This window comes from Eretmochelys imbricata, chromosome 17 (assembly GCF_965152235.1).
Source record: "Eretmochelys imbricata isolate rEreImb1 chromosome 17, rEreImb1.hap1, whole genome shotgun sequence".
NCBI classification, from domain to species: domain Eukaryota; kingdom Metazoa; phylum Chordata; order Testudines; family Cheloniidae; genus Eretmochelys; species Eretmochelys imbricata.
This window is the reverse complement of record NC_135588.1, coordinates 3,681,987-3,696,201: the sequence shown is the minus strand read 5'-3', so window position 1 is coordinate 3,696,201 and position 14,215 is coordinate 3,681,987. Positions and strand designations below refer to the sequence as shown.

Genomic DNA, 14,215 nt, shown 5'->3' with positions numbered 1-14,215 from the left:
CGAAGGGCAACAAAAATGATTAGGGGTCTAGAACACATGACTTATGAGGAGAGGCTGAGGGAGCTGGGATTGTTTAGCCTGCAGAAGAGAAGAATGAGGGGGGATTTGATAGCTGCTTTCAACTACCTGAAAGGGGGTTCCAAAGAGGATGGCTCTAGACTGTTCTCAATGGTAGCAGATGACAGAACGAGGAGTAATGGCCTCAAGTTGCAGTGGGGGAGGTTTAGATTGGATATTAGGAAAAACTTTTTCACTAAGAGGGTGGTGAAACACTGGAATGCGTTGCCTAGGGAGGTGGTGGAATCTCCTTCCTTGGAAGTTTTTAAGGTCAGGCTTGACAAAGCCCTGGCTGGGATGATTTAACTGGGAATTGGTCCTGCTTTGAGCAGGGGGTTGGACTAGATGACCTTCAGGGGTCCCTTCCAACCCTGATATTCTATGATTCTATGATTCTAAGCTCCACTCCACACACACGAGTGTAAATAACTATGCATTAAAACATAAACAAGAGAAATACCTTCCTGACCCCCCAGCTGGTAACCAATTGGCACTCTGAAGCGTGAGCACTGAAGTCATTTATGAGCTAGTCATGAATCTAACTTGGATCAGCAGCAATATACTTCACTGATCCTATCACCTTCCCTCCTATATGCTTTTCTTAACATTTTATTGTTACTTAAGAGCCAAAAAGGTGCTCAGCCCTTCAGAGAGAGACTCTTCAATGCATAAGATATGGTAAATTATTATTTTATTTGTATTACAGTAGCACCTTTAGGCTCCATTGTGTTGTATACACATATATATGGAAAGAGATAGTTTAACCACAAAACATCTCTAACAAAGGCTACAGATGCCATTACCAACAGACACTGGCTCTTCTTAGCCATCACAGGCTTCTTTCCTAACAGGAAAATAAGCCTGTGATGAAGTATTATCTTCAACCCAAACGTAATGGAGCTTTTCCCTTCACACAGCCAAATTTTATATGGTAAATTGTTGCACAATTAGGAATGACAACATAAGAGCATGCAGGGCCCTGAGTACATATGGAACCAGAGAGGGACATTAATGGAAGCCGTTCTTCTCCATACTGAGTGGAATGGTAGATTAAAAGCAACGTCAGGAATGATGAGGAAATAGAAAGAAAGTGTTGATATGTCCAGAAAAAAAAAAAACTTTGTATCAGACAATCCTGAACTATGGATTTATCTTCTGTGCAGCATCACCATAGCAGCGCCTACAGCTGCATCCACATCCTTTCCATAGATCACAGGAAGTGGAAAAGTTTTCTCCACTTCTTGCTTCAGCACCTCATTCCTGGAAAGGGCACTTCCACTTCCCAGAATTCTCTTCACTCCTGCCTCTTTCAGGTGTTGAAATGGCAACATGGAATGCAGATTCTGAATGATCCCATGGCACAAAGCTCTGGTGACGTGACCCAGAGAGAGCTCAGAAGCAGCAATACTAGTCACAGACGCCAGTTGCTCAGGCATGTGCCTTTCTCCAAATACAGTTGGGCAGATTGAGAGTCTGGTAGCATTTTGGGCCAAGGCTGCGTTGATCATTTGTGTATAGACACGGGACTCTAGAACGTCATACCCTGCCAAAAGGAAATGGTGTTACTAGTTTTGTCAGCCTGGTGTCCCTTTCACCTGTCAGAGATGAATGCTGGAGGCTTAAAGTATGCTAATCATGCTGGGTGCTGTTTCAGTGGTGTATGTTGGCTCAACAGAACACTGTGTATTTGGCTTCTCCTGTCCCTAAGGAGATCACTTTTGCAGGAATATGACTCTCCTCATCCAGAGTATTTTGATCCAAGAAGTCTTTTCTGATTATAAACACTGCAGTTCTGATAATGGAACAGTTTTCTCTGAAACATTAGCTATTGGCTCAATTTAAATGAAAAAGCAACAGTAAAGATAATTTTGCATGTTTGGAAACTAACCAGCTAGTGACCTTTTCTTAATAGGGGCAATCAGCACAGACTCCACCTCCTATACTGACAGTGCAAAGGTCACTCAAGCATTGGTTGGAAGGGTTTTAGAATTTACTGTTGCACTGAGACAACTCAAGGGAAGGATATCAAAGAAGTTGTGACAACACATTTTAAAGCACTTTGGGGAAATGACATGATTGTCTTATATGATACTGCACTAAACCTGGCTCTTTAAAGTCCATTAGGCATTTAAAGTTCTGCGAAAATTGCAACTCCAGGCAATTAACATAATCAAGTCACTCTTTATAGACTCTATGAACATGGAAATTAGTGACTGACTTCTGATTTATTGACCTATAATTTTTCCTTTGAAAATTTTTCCTTCTGAAATGGAACCCACAAAGATATTCTCACTCACTTAAGTGCTTGAAACAAAAATAAAACCCAGACATAATCCAAATGCAGGTTCCAGTTAGTGTTGTTCTCAGCATGTCCCCTAATCGTTGTAGGAAATTCTAGCACTACAGTGGGAACAAATCGCATGTGTCATGATTTCTGCTCAGATGACACATACTGTACAACAATGGTTTTCAACCTTATTTCATTTGCAGACCCCTAAAAAATTTTGAATGGAGGTGCAGAGCACAGGTTGAAAACCACTGCAGTACAAGACTTGCTGCTTTGACTCAGTCCCTCATATCTTGCTGATCAACTCCCATATTAAGCTGTGTCTATCCCCAAAATACTTTACCCAACTCCGCCATCCAGCAGGCCAACATATCCACAAATGTTGCCAGCACATTTCCTCCGTTGAGTGATGCTGCCACTGCCAGATAGTTACCATCAAAATAAGGAAAATAGGCAACAGCTGACAAGGAATCTGGTGTCTCTGGAGGCTGGAATCCCAAGGGCATGGGGACTGTCAGCTGAGCAGAGGTGCTGATATTGAGAACTGCAACACAAGAAAGAAAAGATTTCATCTTTTAGCAAGCTACCCTGAAAGAGGAAAATAAGTTATCCACATACCGTGGTGTTGAGCACAATATAAACACCGAGCTAGGAACAACAGTCAGGCAAAAAAGAGTGCTATGGAAAAATTTTATTAGTCCTTTCACAGACTAGAAACTGGTACTCAGACCTATTGAAAGGTCTGACAGTAGAACCTCAGAGTTACAAACAGCAGAGTTACAAACTGACCAGTCAACCACATGCTTCATTTGGAACCAGAAGTACACAATCAGACAGCAGCAGAGACAAAAAAAAAAAAAAAGCAAGTACAATACTGCGCTAAACCTGAACCACTCAAAAAAATAAAGGCAAAAGTTTAAAAAAAAGATTTGACAAGGCAAGGAAACTGTTTCTGTGCGACAAATTAAGATGGTTAAAAGCATCATTTTTCTTCTGCAGAGTAAAGTTTCAAAGCTGTATTAAGTCGATGTTCAGTTGTAAACTTTTGAAAGAACAACCATGTTTTGTTCAGTTACAAACAACCTCCGTTCCTGAAGTGTTCGTAACTCTGAGGTTCTACTGTAGTTGTTGTGTCCCAGCTGTATAAGAATACCTGCATCAGTCCTCTCAGTCATACAAGAATAAACAGAGCACTGGAAATCTCCCAGAGCAATTCCCACTTCCGCTCCCTTTGGTATTCCATGCCAGTCATGGGGCATCCTCCCAGCAATGCCACCAGGGTCACCCACTTCAGGAAGCAAGTCAAGGGGAAAGCCAGATTCTCTCAAACTGCAACCAAAAAAAAAAAAAAATATATATATATATATATACACACACACACACACAGAGATGGATTAGTCAATACGACAGCATGCAACCTGGCTATGTGAACATCCCTGAGGTCACAGGCTAGCCTGACCATGTGCTTGTGGCTGCTGGGTTTACAGATTCTTTTGCCCACCCAATTAGCTCTGCCTTGGACAAGTTCAGACTTTTAGTTTTTAGCCAACACAGCCAATGGAACTAGAACAGCCTTGTACAAAATAGCCCAGAAGAGTAAATAAATCCACCTACATTTATACTTGATTTGATCTAGCAGGGATCACATGTTCAACCCACCAAAGTCACATAGCCAAGCAGCATGGTAAGGGACAATCAAAAGAACACAAATATAACCAATTTTCAAGTGCCAAAGAACACTGACTCCCAGGACACTCTCATGCAGAGGATTAGCATGTCAAAAACAAACCAGAACATCTTAGTTACAACAAGCTTCTTAACCAAACTTCAACGTGAGTATGGGCTACCTCACAGCAACTACTACTTCAAGTCAGAAAAAGCTCAGTGAGCCAAATCCAAGGTCCTGTTACCCTTTCAATGGGCTAGAAAATATTTTACCTTCACTGTTAGAAGATCTTTTCACCCTGGAGTCGTGGCCCAAACCGATCCCTGAAATGTATAGGGCCCTGGACTCCACCCCCTGAAAGAGCAAGTCGTTTTTAAAAAAAGAATAAAACTGATGTCTCATCAGATGCCCGGTAGCCGGACACCTTTTAAATGACACTGTGAGGAAATTTTAATGCTTATGAAAGAGCTCAGCTGAAGGCACTAAAGAGTGAAATTCTCTTTAATCAGCATGTAGATATAGCATGGACAGTACCATGTAGATAGAGCATGGACAGTTGACCCACTCTGTCTCACTGCTGTACCTCATCCATGCCCTAGAGAGAACCCCAGCAGGAAGGAAGCAAATAATTCAGTATCCATGGCCTCTTTGCTGAGCCAGCCAATAATGCCTTCTCTGAGGGTTTCTAAAAATGACAATGCCAATGACTGCCAACAGTGATGAGGTTTTATATGATATACTTGCCCACCACAAACTGCACTGAGTCACACAGACTCATTCAGCAAAGGGCCAAACAATCATCAGAGATAGCAGCTTTCAATCACCCCTTCCTGGGCTATAATCATACTTATGGTCTACAGGAGTGTTCACCCCATCTGGGACAGACAATAAATAAAATCCATTGGATGACTGTCACTTACATCTCAGTATTCCAGCTTTTACTTCTGGAATTAAAATATCCCCAGCTGGCAGCATTCTGGACGGACATCAATGGCCTTTCCAGGTCACACAACATGGCAACCACGTAGTCGTGGATGGTACCAGCTGCATCAAAAGGCTTCAGAAAATCTGGGCTATTTAACAACAAAACAACAGCTGCTTTGTTAAACGTCCACTTGCCAACCATTTCCATTTGTAGTTGATATTCAGGACAAAACTGGAAACACATGACAAAAGAAACCTTCTGGAAACATGTTAATTAACTGAATGAGAGAAATCCTTAGAAAACAAGTGTCCACTAGCACTGGTTAGGAAACATTTTTTCCTCCCCACAAAAAAACGTTATACTACAATAATTGTTTTTGTCAAAAACTTTCTTCAAAACTTTTTGGATTTTATAGAAAAACCAAAAATCCGAATTAAGGAAAAAAATCATTTTTGGCAACTCAAAAATTTCATAGAAATCAGACATTTCCCTGCAAAAATTTGTTTCAATTAAAAAAAAAAAAAGTAAAGAAAGCATTCTTTGTTGATAAAAAAACCTTTCAAGCAAAAAATTTCAACCATCTCTAGCATCTACCTCCAACACTGCAGTTACTCCATTGGCACCTGGTTTTGAGGCCAATAATACAATATAATACAATATAATACAATATTTTCCAAATATTCTGAATAGGGTACTTGAGGTTTACTGTAAAAATGATTTAACAGTGAGTGTCTGAGGGAAAACAAAAAAGCTGCTTATTGAAGAAAAACAGAAAAAATTGAACAGTGTGTCTAATGTTCTTCAGTGAACTGTTACTTTGCAATAAAACTTAATTACACTGTTGCAGATGAGTATTGCTGAATTCCTAGCTGTATATAAAAGGAAATAAATAAGGTAGGTATTATCTCTTTTCTTATCTTTGTCATGAAAGTCAAATGATGCAGAGCAGTATTAAGTAAAGACAATGAGAAATAATTCCTAAGGCTCCTTAATATTAGTAAAATATTACATTAACTCTGTCCCATCAGTAACTGCATCCTTTATAAAAAACAAGATTGCTTCTATCACTCCAGAGAACTTTAGAAACACACAGAATCTCACAATTAAAATTGCATGGAACCAACTATAAAGACTGCCTCAGTGATCAAGTCCTAGTTTTTCCATAGAATTGGATTTATGGTGTGTTACCATGCATAATACTCACTCCTACAGGGAGATGGGGGAAACAGTTTTAACACACAAGTTCTTTGTGGCAAAGTGCACAGCTGCAAAGCCTGTTATAAAGAGAGAAACAGCAGCAGACTTGCACAGAGATGTCCTGCTCTCAGCTTTGGAGCATCTGAAAAAATCTTAATTCCATCTAGTTGAATTAGGGTGCTCAATATATGCATTAAAGCAAAAGTACCAAGGATGAAAATAACAGTATAAAAACGAGTGTGGAGAGATCAACCGTGTTCCAGATACCATCTAAACAAACTTCAGGAGGAATGCAAGATCAAGAGAGTCTTTTATTCCTTTGAGCAAAACGGCACTCCTACTTGATGTGGAAGATGGTGACAGTTTGGGAGATGTAATAGCTTATTGAAGCTGAAGTGGTTTCAGAATCTACGCAAAGGTTTTGTGGATTCCACACCCTGCTATGGCTAAAGGCAAGTTGTAAGTGAAAAACTGTCCCATGCAAAGCATGTGACAACCCAGCAGATTATGTATAAAACCTCATCAGAGGCTTGCTAGGACAGCTTAATGCCTAAAAGGGAAGGGAACAGCAGCTAATGTAGGGCCCAATTTTCTTAGCATGTTGCGGGAATTGGCCCAAAACAACTCCCCCAACAGATTTTAGATTTTCATAAGTATATATAGGAACTATGCTTAAAGCACAGCTATAGGGTTCAAATTATATTAACTGATGATGTTTCCGTTCATGTATAACCAGAGCTGTTTCTTTTCTTGTTAAGTGTTCTGTGGTATTTTTAAGTAGAAGGATGAGAGAATATCAAACTCAGTTGTATATGGTTAATGTTTAATACTTCCATTTGAAATGATCTTCAGCCATTTAATTAATATTATGATTAAAGGGAAGTTTTGCTTCATCTCACAGGTCTCCTCCTGCTGGTGCATTATGACAGATAGGAAGGAATATACAGCTGCAGACCCTGAACTGGTATTAGCTTCTACAAGAACACTGACTGGCTTGAATTCCAGCCAAGAAACTGCTAAGGAAACGGCATGATAGAGAAAATCTAATGAATACAGCTGAAGTTACAGTGCTTCTACCTGTTCTTCAAATACCAGTAGATTGTGGCACATCCAAATCCTGTAGCCACGCTTAGATGTGACTGTGGTTGAGGAAGAGAAGAGAGGAAACTGCTGCTGCAGCGGCCATCTTGCCATGTAATCAGATGACTGACTTCTCCAGGCTGAAAGGTGTGACCAGTTCCACTCTCGGCCCATTTGCAACCTGAAATCGGCAGTATTTGAGAAGCACAGCATAATTAACCGCAGTTTGTCTGGCACCTTTCAACTCCTGTGACTCAAAATATTCTACAAAGAAACACATTTAACACTTCAAAAAAAAAAAAAATACAGCAGTACTGACTCTAGTCAAACTAACCAATCATATTTTCTAGCCCTGAATAATCTGCCTCAAAGACTGTTACCCTGAGATGAACAAAAAAAACATTCTGTCCAGAGGCTTTATCTCTGTCCTCCTAGCACCCATAATATCCATCCAAACAGGCACAGATCGAGATAAGACAGAATGTGACATCTTAAACTGAGCATGACCCACCAAAAACATGCAGCTAAGAAGTGCCCTGAGAAGTGGAGCAAAAGGCTGCTAGAACCGCACTGAACTTTTAGAACTGCATGCAAACGCTACATGTTTTAATGCAGCTAAATGTAAACGTAGGACATCTCGGAACAAAGAACGCAGGCCATGCTTACGGGGGGACGGGGGGACTCTATCCTGGGAAGTAATGGATATGAGCTCCCAGTTAAACGTGGTGGCCAAAAGGGCGAATGCAATCCTTGAATGCATAAAGAGGGGAATCTTGAGTAGGAACAGAGAGGTTATTTTACCTCTGTAATTGGATCTGGTGCGACTGCTGCTGGAATATTGTGTCCAGTTCTAGTGTCCACAGGTTAAGAAGGATGTTGATAAATTGGAGAGGGTTCAGAGAAGAGCCACAAAAACAATTAAAGGACTAAAAAAAAACCTCTCTCATAGTGACAGACTCAAGGAGCTCAATCTACATAGCTTAACGAGAGACTTCAGGGGGGATTTGATGACAGTCTATAGGTATGGGGAACAAATATTTGATAATGGGCTCTTCAATCTAGCAGAGAAAGATATAATGTGACAATCCAACGAGTGGAAGTTGCAGCTAGACAAATTTGGACTGGAAATAAGGTGTAAATATTTTTTTTTAAACAGTGAAAGTAATTAACCATTAGAACAACTTAATAAGTGTCATGGTGGAGTCTCCATCATGGACAATTTTATCAAGATTGGAAGTTTTTCGAAAAGATATGCTCTAGGAATTATTTTGCGAAAGTTGTATGGCCTGTGTTACGCAGAAGGTCAGACTAGATGATCACAATAATCCCTTCTGCCCTGGAATCCATCAATCACTTGAGCCCAAATTTTAAGAGTATGACTTGGATGTGTCATTTTCTAGCCTTGAAATATCTACACTCGCTCTAACGTTGGGCTCAATTTCATACAACAGATAGCTCATGAATATGTCTATTTTTTAATACAAAGTACCACTTACATCTGGTATCGGGGGGTAGCCGTGTCAGTCTGTATCCACAAAAACAACAAGGAGTCTGGTGGCACCTTAAAGACTAACAGATTTATTTGGCCATAAGCTTTCGTGAGTAAAAAACCACTTCTTCAGATGCATGGAGTGAAAATTACAGATGCAGGCATTATAGAATGAAACATGAAGAGAAGGGAGTTATCTCACAAGTGGAGAACCAGTGTTGACAGGGCCAATTTGATCAGGGTGGATGTAGTCAACTCCCAATAATAGAGGAGGAGGTGTCAATTCCAGGAGAGGCAAAGCTGCTTTTGTAATGAGCCAGCCACTCCCAGTCCCTATTCAAGCCCAAATTAATGGTGTTAAATTTGCAAATGAATTTTAGTTCTGCTGTTTCTCTTTTAAGTCTGTTTCTGAAGTTTTTTTGTTCACATATAGCTACTTTTAAATCTGTTATAGAATGTCCAGGAAGATTGAAGTGTTCTCCTACTGACTTTTGTATGTTACCCTTCCTGATGTCCGATTTGTGTCCATTTATTCTTTTACGTAGGGACCGTCCGGTTTGGCCAATGTACATGACAGAGGGGCATTGCTGGCACATCACTTACATATATAACTTTTATATATATTACATAAGTGATATATAACTTATGTATCACTTACATCTGGGTTTATCAAGCAATAATATAACTATCAACAGAGACATGTAACCACCAAGCAGTAAAGAGTACATGCCATCCTAGCTTTGTAACACAGGCTCATAGAACATCCTAGCTCTGTAACACAGCCTCATAGAGAAGGTGGACTGCCTTCATTAGGATTTATATTGATTCAATATTCTTTTTTAGCTTCATTGCCAGGGTAATTCCTATCTTGTTCCTTTTAAATACAAAAGGTAGGATTCTGTGCTGTGCCTCTAAGTGCCTCACAATCCTAGGCCACCTGGAGGGGCCAGTCTAAATTATGCCAGCCACCCAGGGCTGCCCAGAATCTCCACAGTTCTGCATGCTGATGCTCCACTTCTGTGCCCTCAACCCCACTCCAGTGTGTTCCCTATACTGGGCGTCGTGAAGGAGTCCTAGGAAGGCAGCTTACAGGTGTCTTGCACAGTTCCTGTGCTGGGGAAGTTATCCCCTGGCCAGAGGGCTTTTATGGACCCTTTACACAGCATAAAGGAGCCACAGTGGGAGTGAGGCTCTCACCCATAGAAGTTAAGCCATACTGGCAGAGAGGGAGCTTATATCAAACATGGCAGAAGGCATCATTCTATGACGACCAGTGCCTCCACTAATCTGAACTGAAACTTTGATACAGCTCCTGAACTTCACTCTCACACAGAGCAACTTTAAACAAAATGTAAAAGTTACAGTATTATGTGACGCGTCCAAAGTCCATTTCTGTCTTATTTCCTTTTCTTTGATACCCATTCCTTTAAGTCTATTTCAACTGTATTTCCACTTCATCTATTTTCTAGTTTTCAAATTGATTCTAAGAACTATTATTAACCACAAAGCTAACCCTAAATGATGCCATTAAAAATGTAATTTGTAACATTGAGTATGCGGTTTCACTTAATCTACTCAAAGTAGTGAGAGCAAACAAACATTCTCCTTCATTTTGTTGAATACAGCAATTTAAAACAAAAAGTGACATACAGCTTTCTGAAATGAAATATTAAACACCTCCACATGAGAATTTATGCGGCTGATGGAGTCATGAGGTTTTGTTATGCAGCACTCATGGGACAGCTAGAAAGTGGGCAACAGACCCATGAATCCATCAGTCCTTGGATATACTCCTTGGTGATGGTTTTAGTATTTAAAATAAAATCACAGCAGTGAATAGTTCAGGATCTCTTAAAGCAATTGAGATCCTGCCAATATCTGACAGACAATGACCAGTGCTTTCAGAAAATCAGTTTTATGGTCTACAGCAAATCTCTGCTTCAACTACGGAGTTCAACATTAGCTATTATTATTTAATATTTTTTATTATTGCCTATAGGTGTGTATTTTGAGTTATAGAGAGAATAAAGACATGGAACCAGATTCTGAAAGCCAGAGTAATGCCACTGACCAAAATGGATTTACACTAGTGTAGCTGAGGAAAAATCTATATTATAATCCCTGCCCTACAGAGTTTACAATCTAAGACCAAAATCTTGTAAACAAATGCATGCAGCTACACATTTACTTGAAAAAAGAAAAGGAGTACTTGTGGCACCTTAGAGACTAACAAATTCCTTTTCTTTTTGCGAATACAGACTAACACGGCTGCTACTCTGAAACCTGACATTTACTTGAGTATTTGCAGAATTGGGGCCTATGTGAATAAGTCACAGAGGTCGACTTGGTTGCTGATCCTACAACTACTTACACATGCAGAATTGCATTTCCATTTCCCAGATACTCATGGAGTCAACAGCAATAAGAGTATTGTGCGTCTGTCACCTGTGGCTTATCAGAAAACTATTTCATTTAATGCTTTGGGCTTTTTAAAAACATCTGACATCAATGCAAATATTTATTGAATTTCACTCCTTGTATTTTTCATTCAAACTGGAATCTTTAAAAACAACATTCCAGAGCAGAATGGGTAATGCTATGTACATTTCCATAAAGTGTAAGGCTAGCTAACTTTCCACAGCAGGATAGACTCAGTAACCTCTGTACTGAAGAGGAATTACTGAAAGGTATTCAGACAACTCACTGGGAAACAACTAGTATGGGATAAAAAGAGTACTGTGTGTTCCATAAGCACATTTCATTTGGTAACAAACAGAGGACAATTGATAGATAATTGTAAAGGCCCAATTCCCTTCCAAATCCCAATCCTGCAAAACCTTCCTCACGTGAATAGCCCTGTTGACTTCACTGGGACTGCTCACATAAGGATTCACAAGATCAGATCCTTAATTAGTATGTCAACAAAGAACATGGTTAAACGGAATGAGTGGTTGTAAATGTCTGTCTACTACAATTAAGGAGAAATGCATGTTTAACAGGACTTTTTCTGACTATTATATTTCATAAAACATCAAGATGTTTTATGGCAGTTTTCTGCAAATTATTCCAGAACTAAAAATGATCTCCAACATCAATAGACCCATCTTCCATGGCTTCTGCCATTTAGCTTCTATACTACAATATTTATAGCAAACATGTCAAAAGATGGACATTACCTTGGTTTGTTTTCCAAAACACAACCCCATGCATTTGTCCTGAAATACCAATGCGACTAACCCTTTGAAGGTGCTCCTGGGGAAAAGCCGCAAGACATTCATTCAAGGCTTTTATTATTTTCTGGACATCTTGCTCCATTCCCTGCAACCATAAAATCAGCTATGAGGGTGTTGAGACATAATCTACTAGATTCATGTACTGCATTTACTTAAGCAGTGAAACAGTAGCTAGAAGTGAACACCATCTATTACTTAGCTTAACAATATACTGTTACTATAGCTGAATTACTGAGTTACTGAATTACTACATAGTTCAAAATTTCAACACACACTAATTTAGCTGATTTGTGGCTAAATAATATAGATTAGAAACTAAAGTTTAATTACCCACACACAAATAGATATGAATTATTCTATTAACATATAACTTTGATTGTATAAACAAACAAGATGTTTACCTGCTGTTATTATAATTACTTATTATTTGTATTACTGTAGTGCCTGTCTTCACTACTAAAAAAGTCAAGGCCTAGGATCATAACAAGTCCATTAAGAGCATAGAGATGTACCTTCTATCTTTCTGCCCTGGTTTTTGCCAGGTTGTATCAATAGACACAATGGACCAGAAGCCCCTTAAAATGAAAGGATCTTGTTGCTTCTTTCTAACACACCATGCTTAAGCAGTGCTCTCATGAAGCTAATGATTGTATCCCGAAGTAAAGTGCAAAATGGGCTAGGGCAGTTTGCCTCTGTCCCCTGTGAAGCAGCATCACATACAAGATCAAGGTGCAGGGAAAGATCTATTTTAGGTTTTTCTAAGGTTCTGATAAATATGATCTAAGTATCTGGGCTTTCTGCTGTTTTCTAGATTCTCAGGCGAAGTACATAACTTGGGTTTGGGCTGTAAGTTTCACTCGATCATGCTAGAGCAAAGACAACTACGGCAACCAACTATGGTGCCATTTCAGAAAGTGCTCAGAGCTATGTCTGTTTTGAAACTCCACAAATCATTAGGAAAAAAAAAAAAAAGTATTCATTGCTGATAGTAGAGAGACAAGGTGGGTGGGGTAATATCTTTTATTGGACCAACGTAATAAAATATATTACCTCACCCACCTTGTCTCGCAAATATCCTGGGACCAACACAGCTACACAACCACTGCACACTGATTACAGGACAGCCAGAAACACTAATCAACACTAATTCTGTCTTCATTTGACTTAACCATTTATGTACCTAACCACTGATTCTTTTAAAAACTGACCCTTCTAGAAACAGACTGTCTTACTCGGCTTGGCTTTTTCATACAGCACAAGAGAAGTTTTTTAAATTAGATTTGAGACATACAGACAGACACACATGCCTCCTTTCCCTTTTTTCCTAAAGAGCCAAGCGGCATCCTGCAAGGCATTAAAACAACGCTGATAAGTCACTGAAGCTGACATAACATGGCGGCACAAAGCTGAGTTGGTAAAACACAACACCTCTGTCTTGAGCTCTCTCTCACCTGTGCTCCAGCAGCCGGGCTATCAGCCTGGGCCTGTGTCTCCCTTGAACAGCTCTGGGTCACAATTTGCCCTTGCGCTGTCTCTGCAACCAAGGCAGCCTTCACTGAGGTGGTGCCCAGATCTATGCCCAACACACACACAGTTCCAGGCGTGGCGCATGGACTCAGCCCTACAGCCTGGTTATCAGCCATCATTTGTGTTGTCCTGTGGCAGCGGCCACTTCCTGCACCACGGGGATGCGGTCAGTCCGCCTGCTGCCCAAGGAAACACCCAGCACAAGGCAGAGTAAGGGACCGGCGCAGGGACTCAGCCCGGCAGCCTGGCTCCCACTCTCCAGCCCTGCTCCCTGGGGTGGCTCTCGGTTACTCGTCTCTCCACCGGCAGGGTGCCCAGGTCTCTGCCCTACGCACAGGCAGCACCAGGGCACAGGTCCAGCTGGCTCCGGGCTCCCGTGGCAGGCCAGGGCTGGAGGGCCTGGGGCAGCAGCCGCCTGAGGGTTAAATCCAGCTCCAGGCAGGCTTGGGCTAAGCCCTGGGCTGCGCTGACCCTTGAACTGCGAATCTCGGAGCCACAGCAGCAGGGAGCCGCTGCCCGAGTAGAGCCGGGGGGGGGGGGGAAGGGATGGAGCCTCCCATCTTGAGTGTGGCAACACGCCCGCCCGCGACCCACGTCTGGCGCTTCCCAGGGCCCACCCCCCAAAAAACCCGTATCTAAAGAGTTTTAAACAATACTTTAATTAAACCAAGAGGGAGACACCCCAGGTCATCGCTAGCGCCCCCAGCACCAGATGCCACACCCAAGATGGCGGCCGAGGGCGGCCATTGCGGCT

At 41.0% G+C, this 14,215-nt stretch overlaps 1 protein-coding gene across 3 annotated transcripts; it reads right to left on the bottom strand.

Annotated features, from left to right (window-relative positions):
- Nucleotides 1–731: 731 nt before the first annotated feature.
- Nucleotides 732–13,946, bottom strand: SHPK (sedoheptulokinase). 3 transcript variants are annotated; one of them, XM_077836824.1, is made up of 7 exons: nt 13,386–13,946; nt 11,878–12,019; nt 7,210–7,393; nt 4,931–5,083; nt 3,498–3,673; nt 2,688–2,888; nt 732–1,600 (listed from the first exon to the last, which is right to left on the bottom strand). In XM_077836824.1, exons 1-7 carry the CDS (start codon nt 13,578–13,580, stop codon nt 1,206–1,208), a joined length of 1,446 nt encoding a protein of 481 aa, XP_077692950.1. In that variant the 5' UTR covers nt 13,581–13,946; the 3' UTR covers nt 732–1,205. The 3 variants fall into 3 exon arrangements, with proteins under 3 accessions (XP_077692950.1, XP_077692951.1, XP_077692952.1); XM_077836825.1 differs by having other exon boundaries at nt 2,778–2,888; XM_077836826.1 differs by lacking the exon at nt 4,931–5,083.
- Between the last annotated feature and the right edge of the window lie 269 nt (nt 13,947–14,215).

Coding starts and splice junctions, on each gene's coding strand:
- SHPK (XM_077836824.1), bottom strand. CDS start 13,580: ATGATGGCTGATAACCAGGCTGTAGGGCTGAGTCCATGCGCCACGCCT. Junction 12,020..13,385: donor GCCCGGCTGCTGGAGCACAG/GTGAGAGAGAGC, acceptor TTATGGTTGCAG/GGAATGGAGCAAGATGTCCA. Junction 7,394..11,877: donor GTTTTGGAAAACAAACCAAG/GTAATGTCCATC, acceptor TGCCGATTTCAG/GTTGCAAATGGGCCGAGAGT.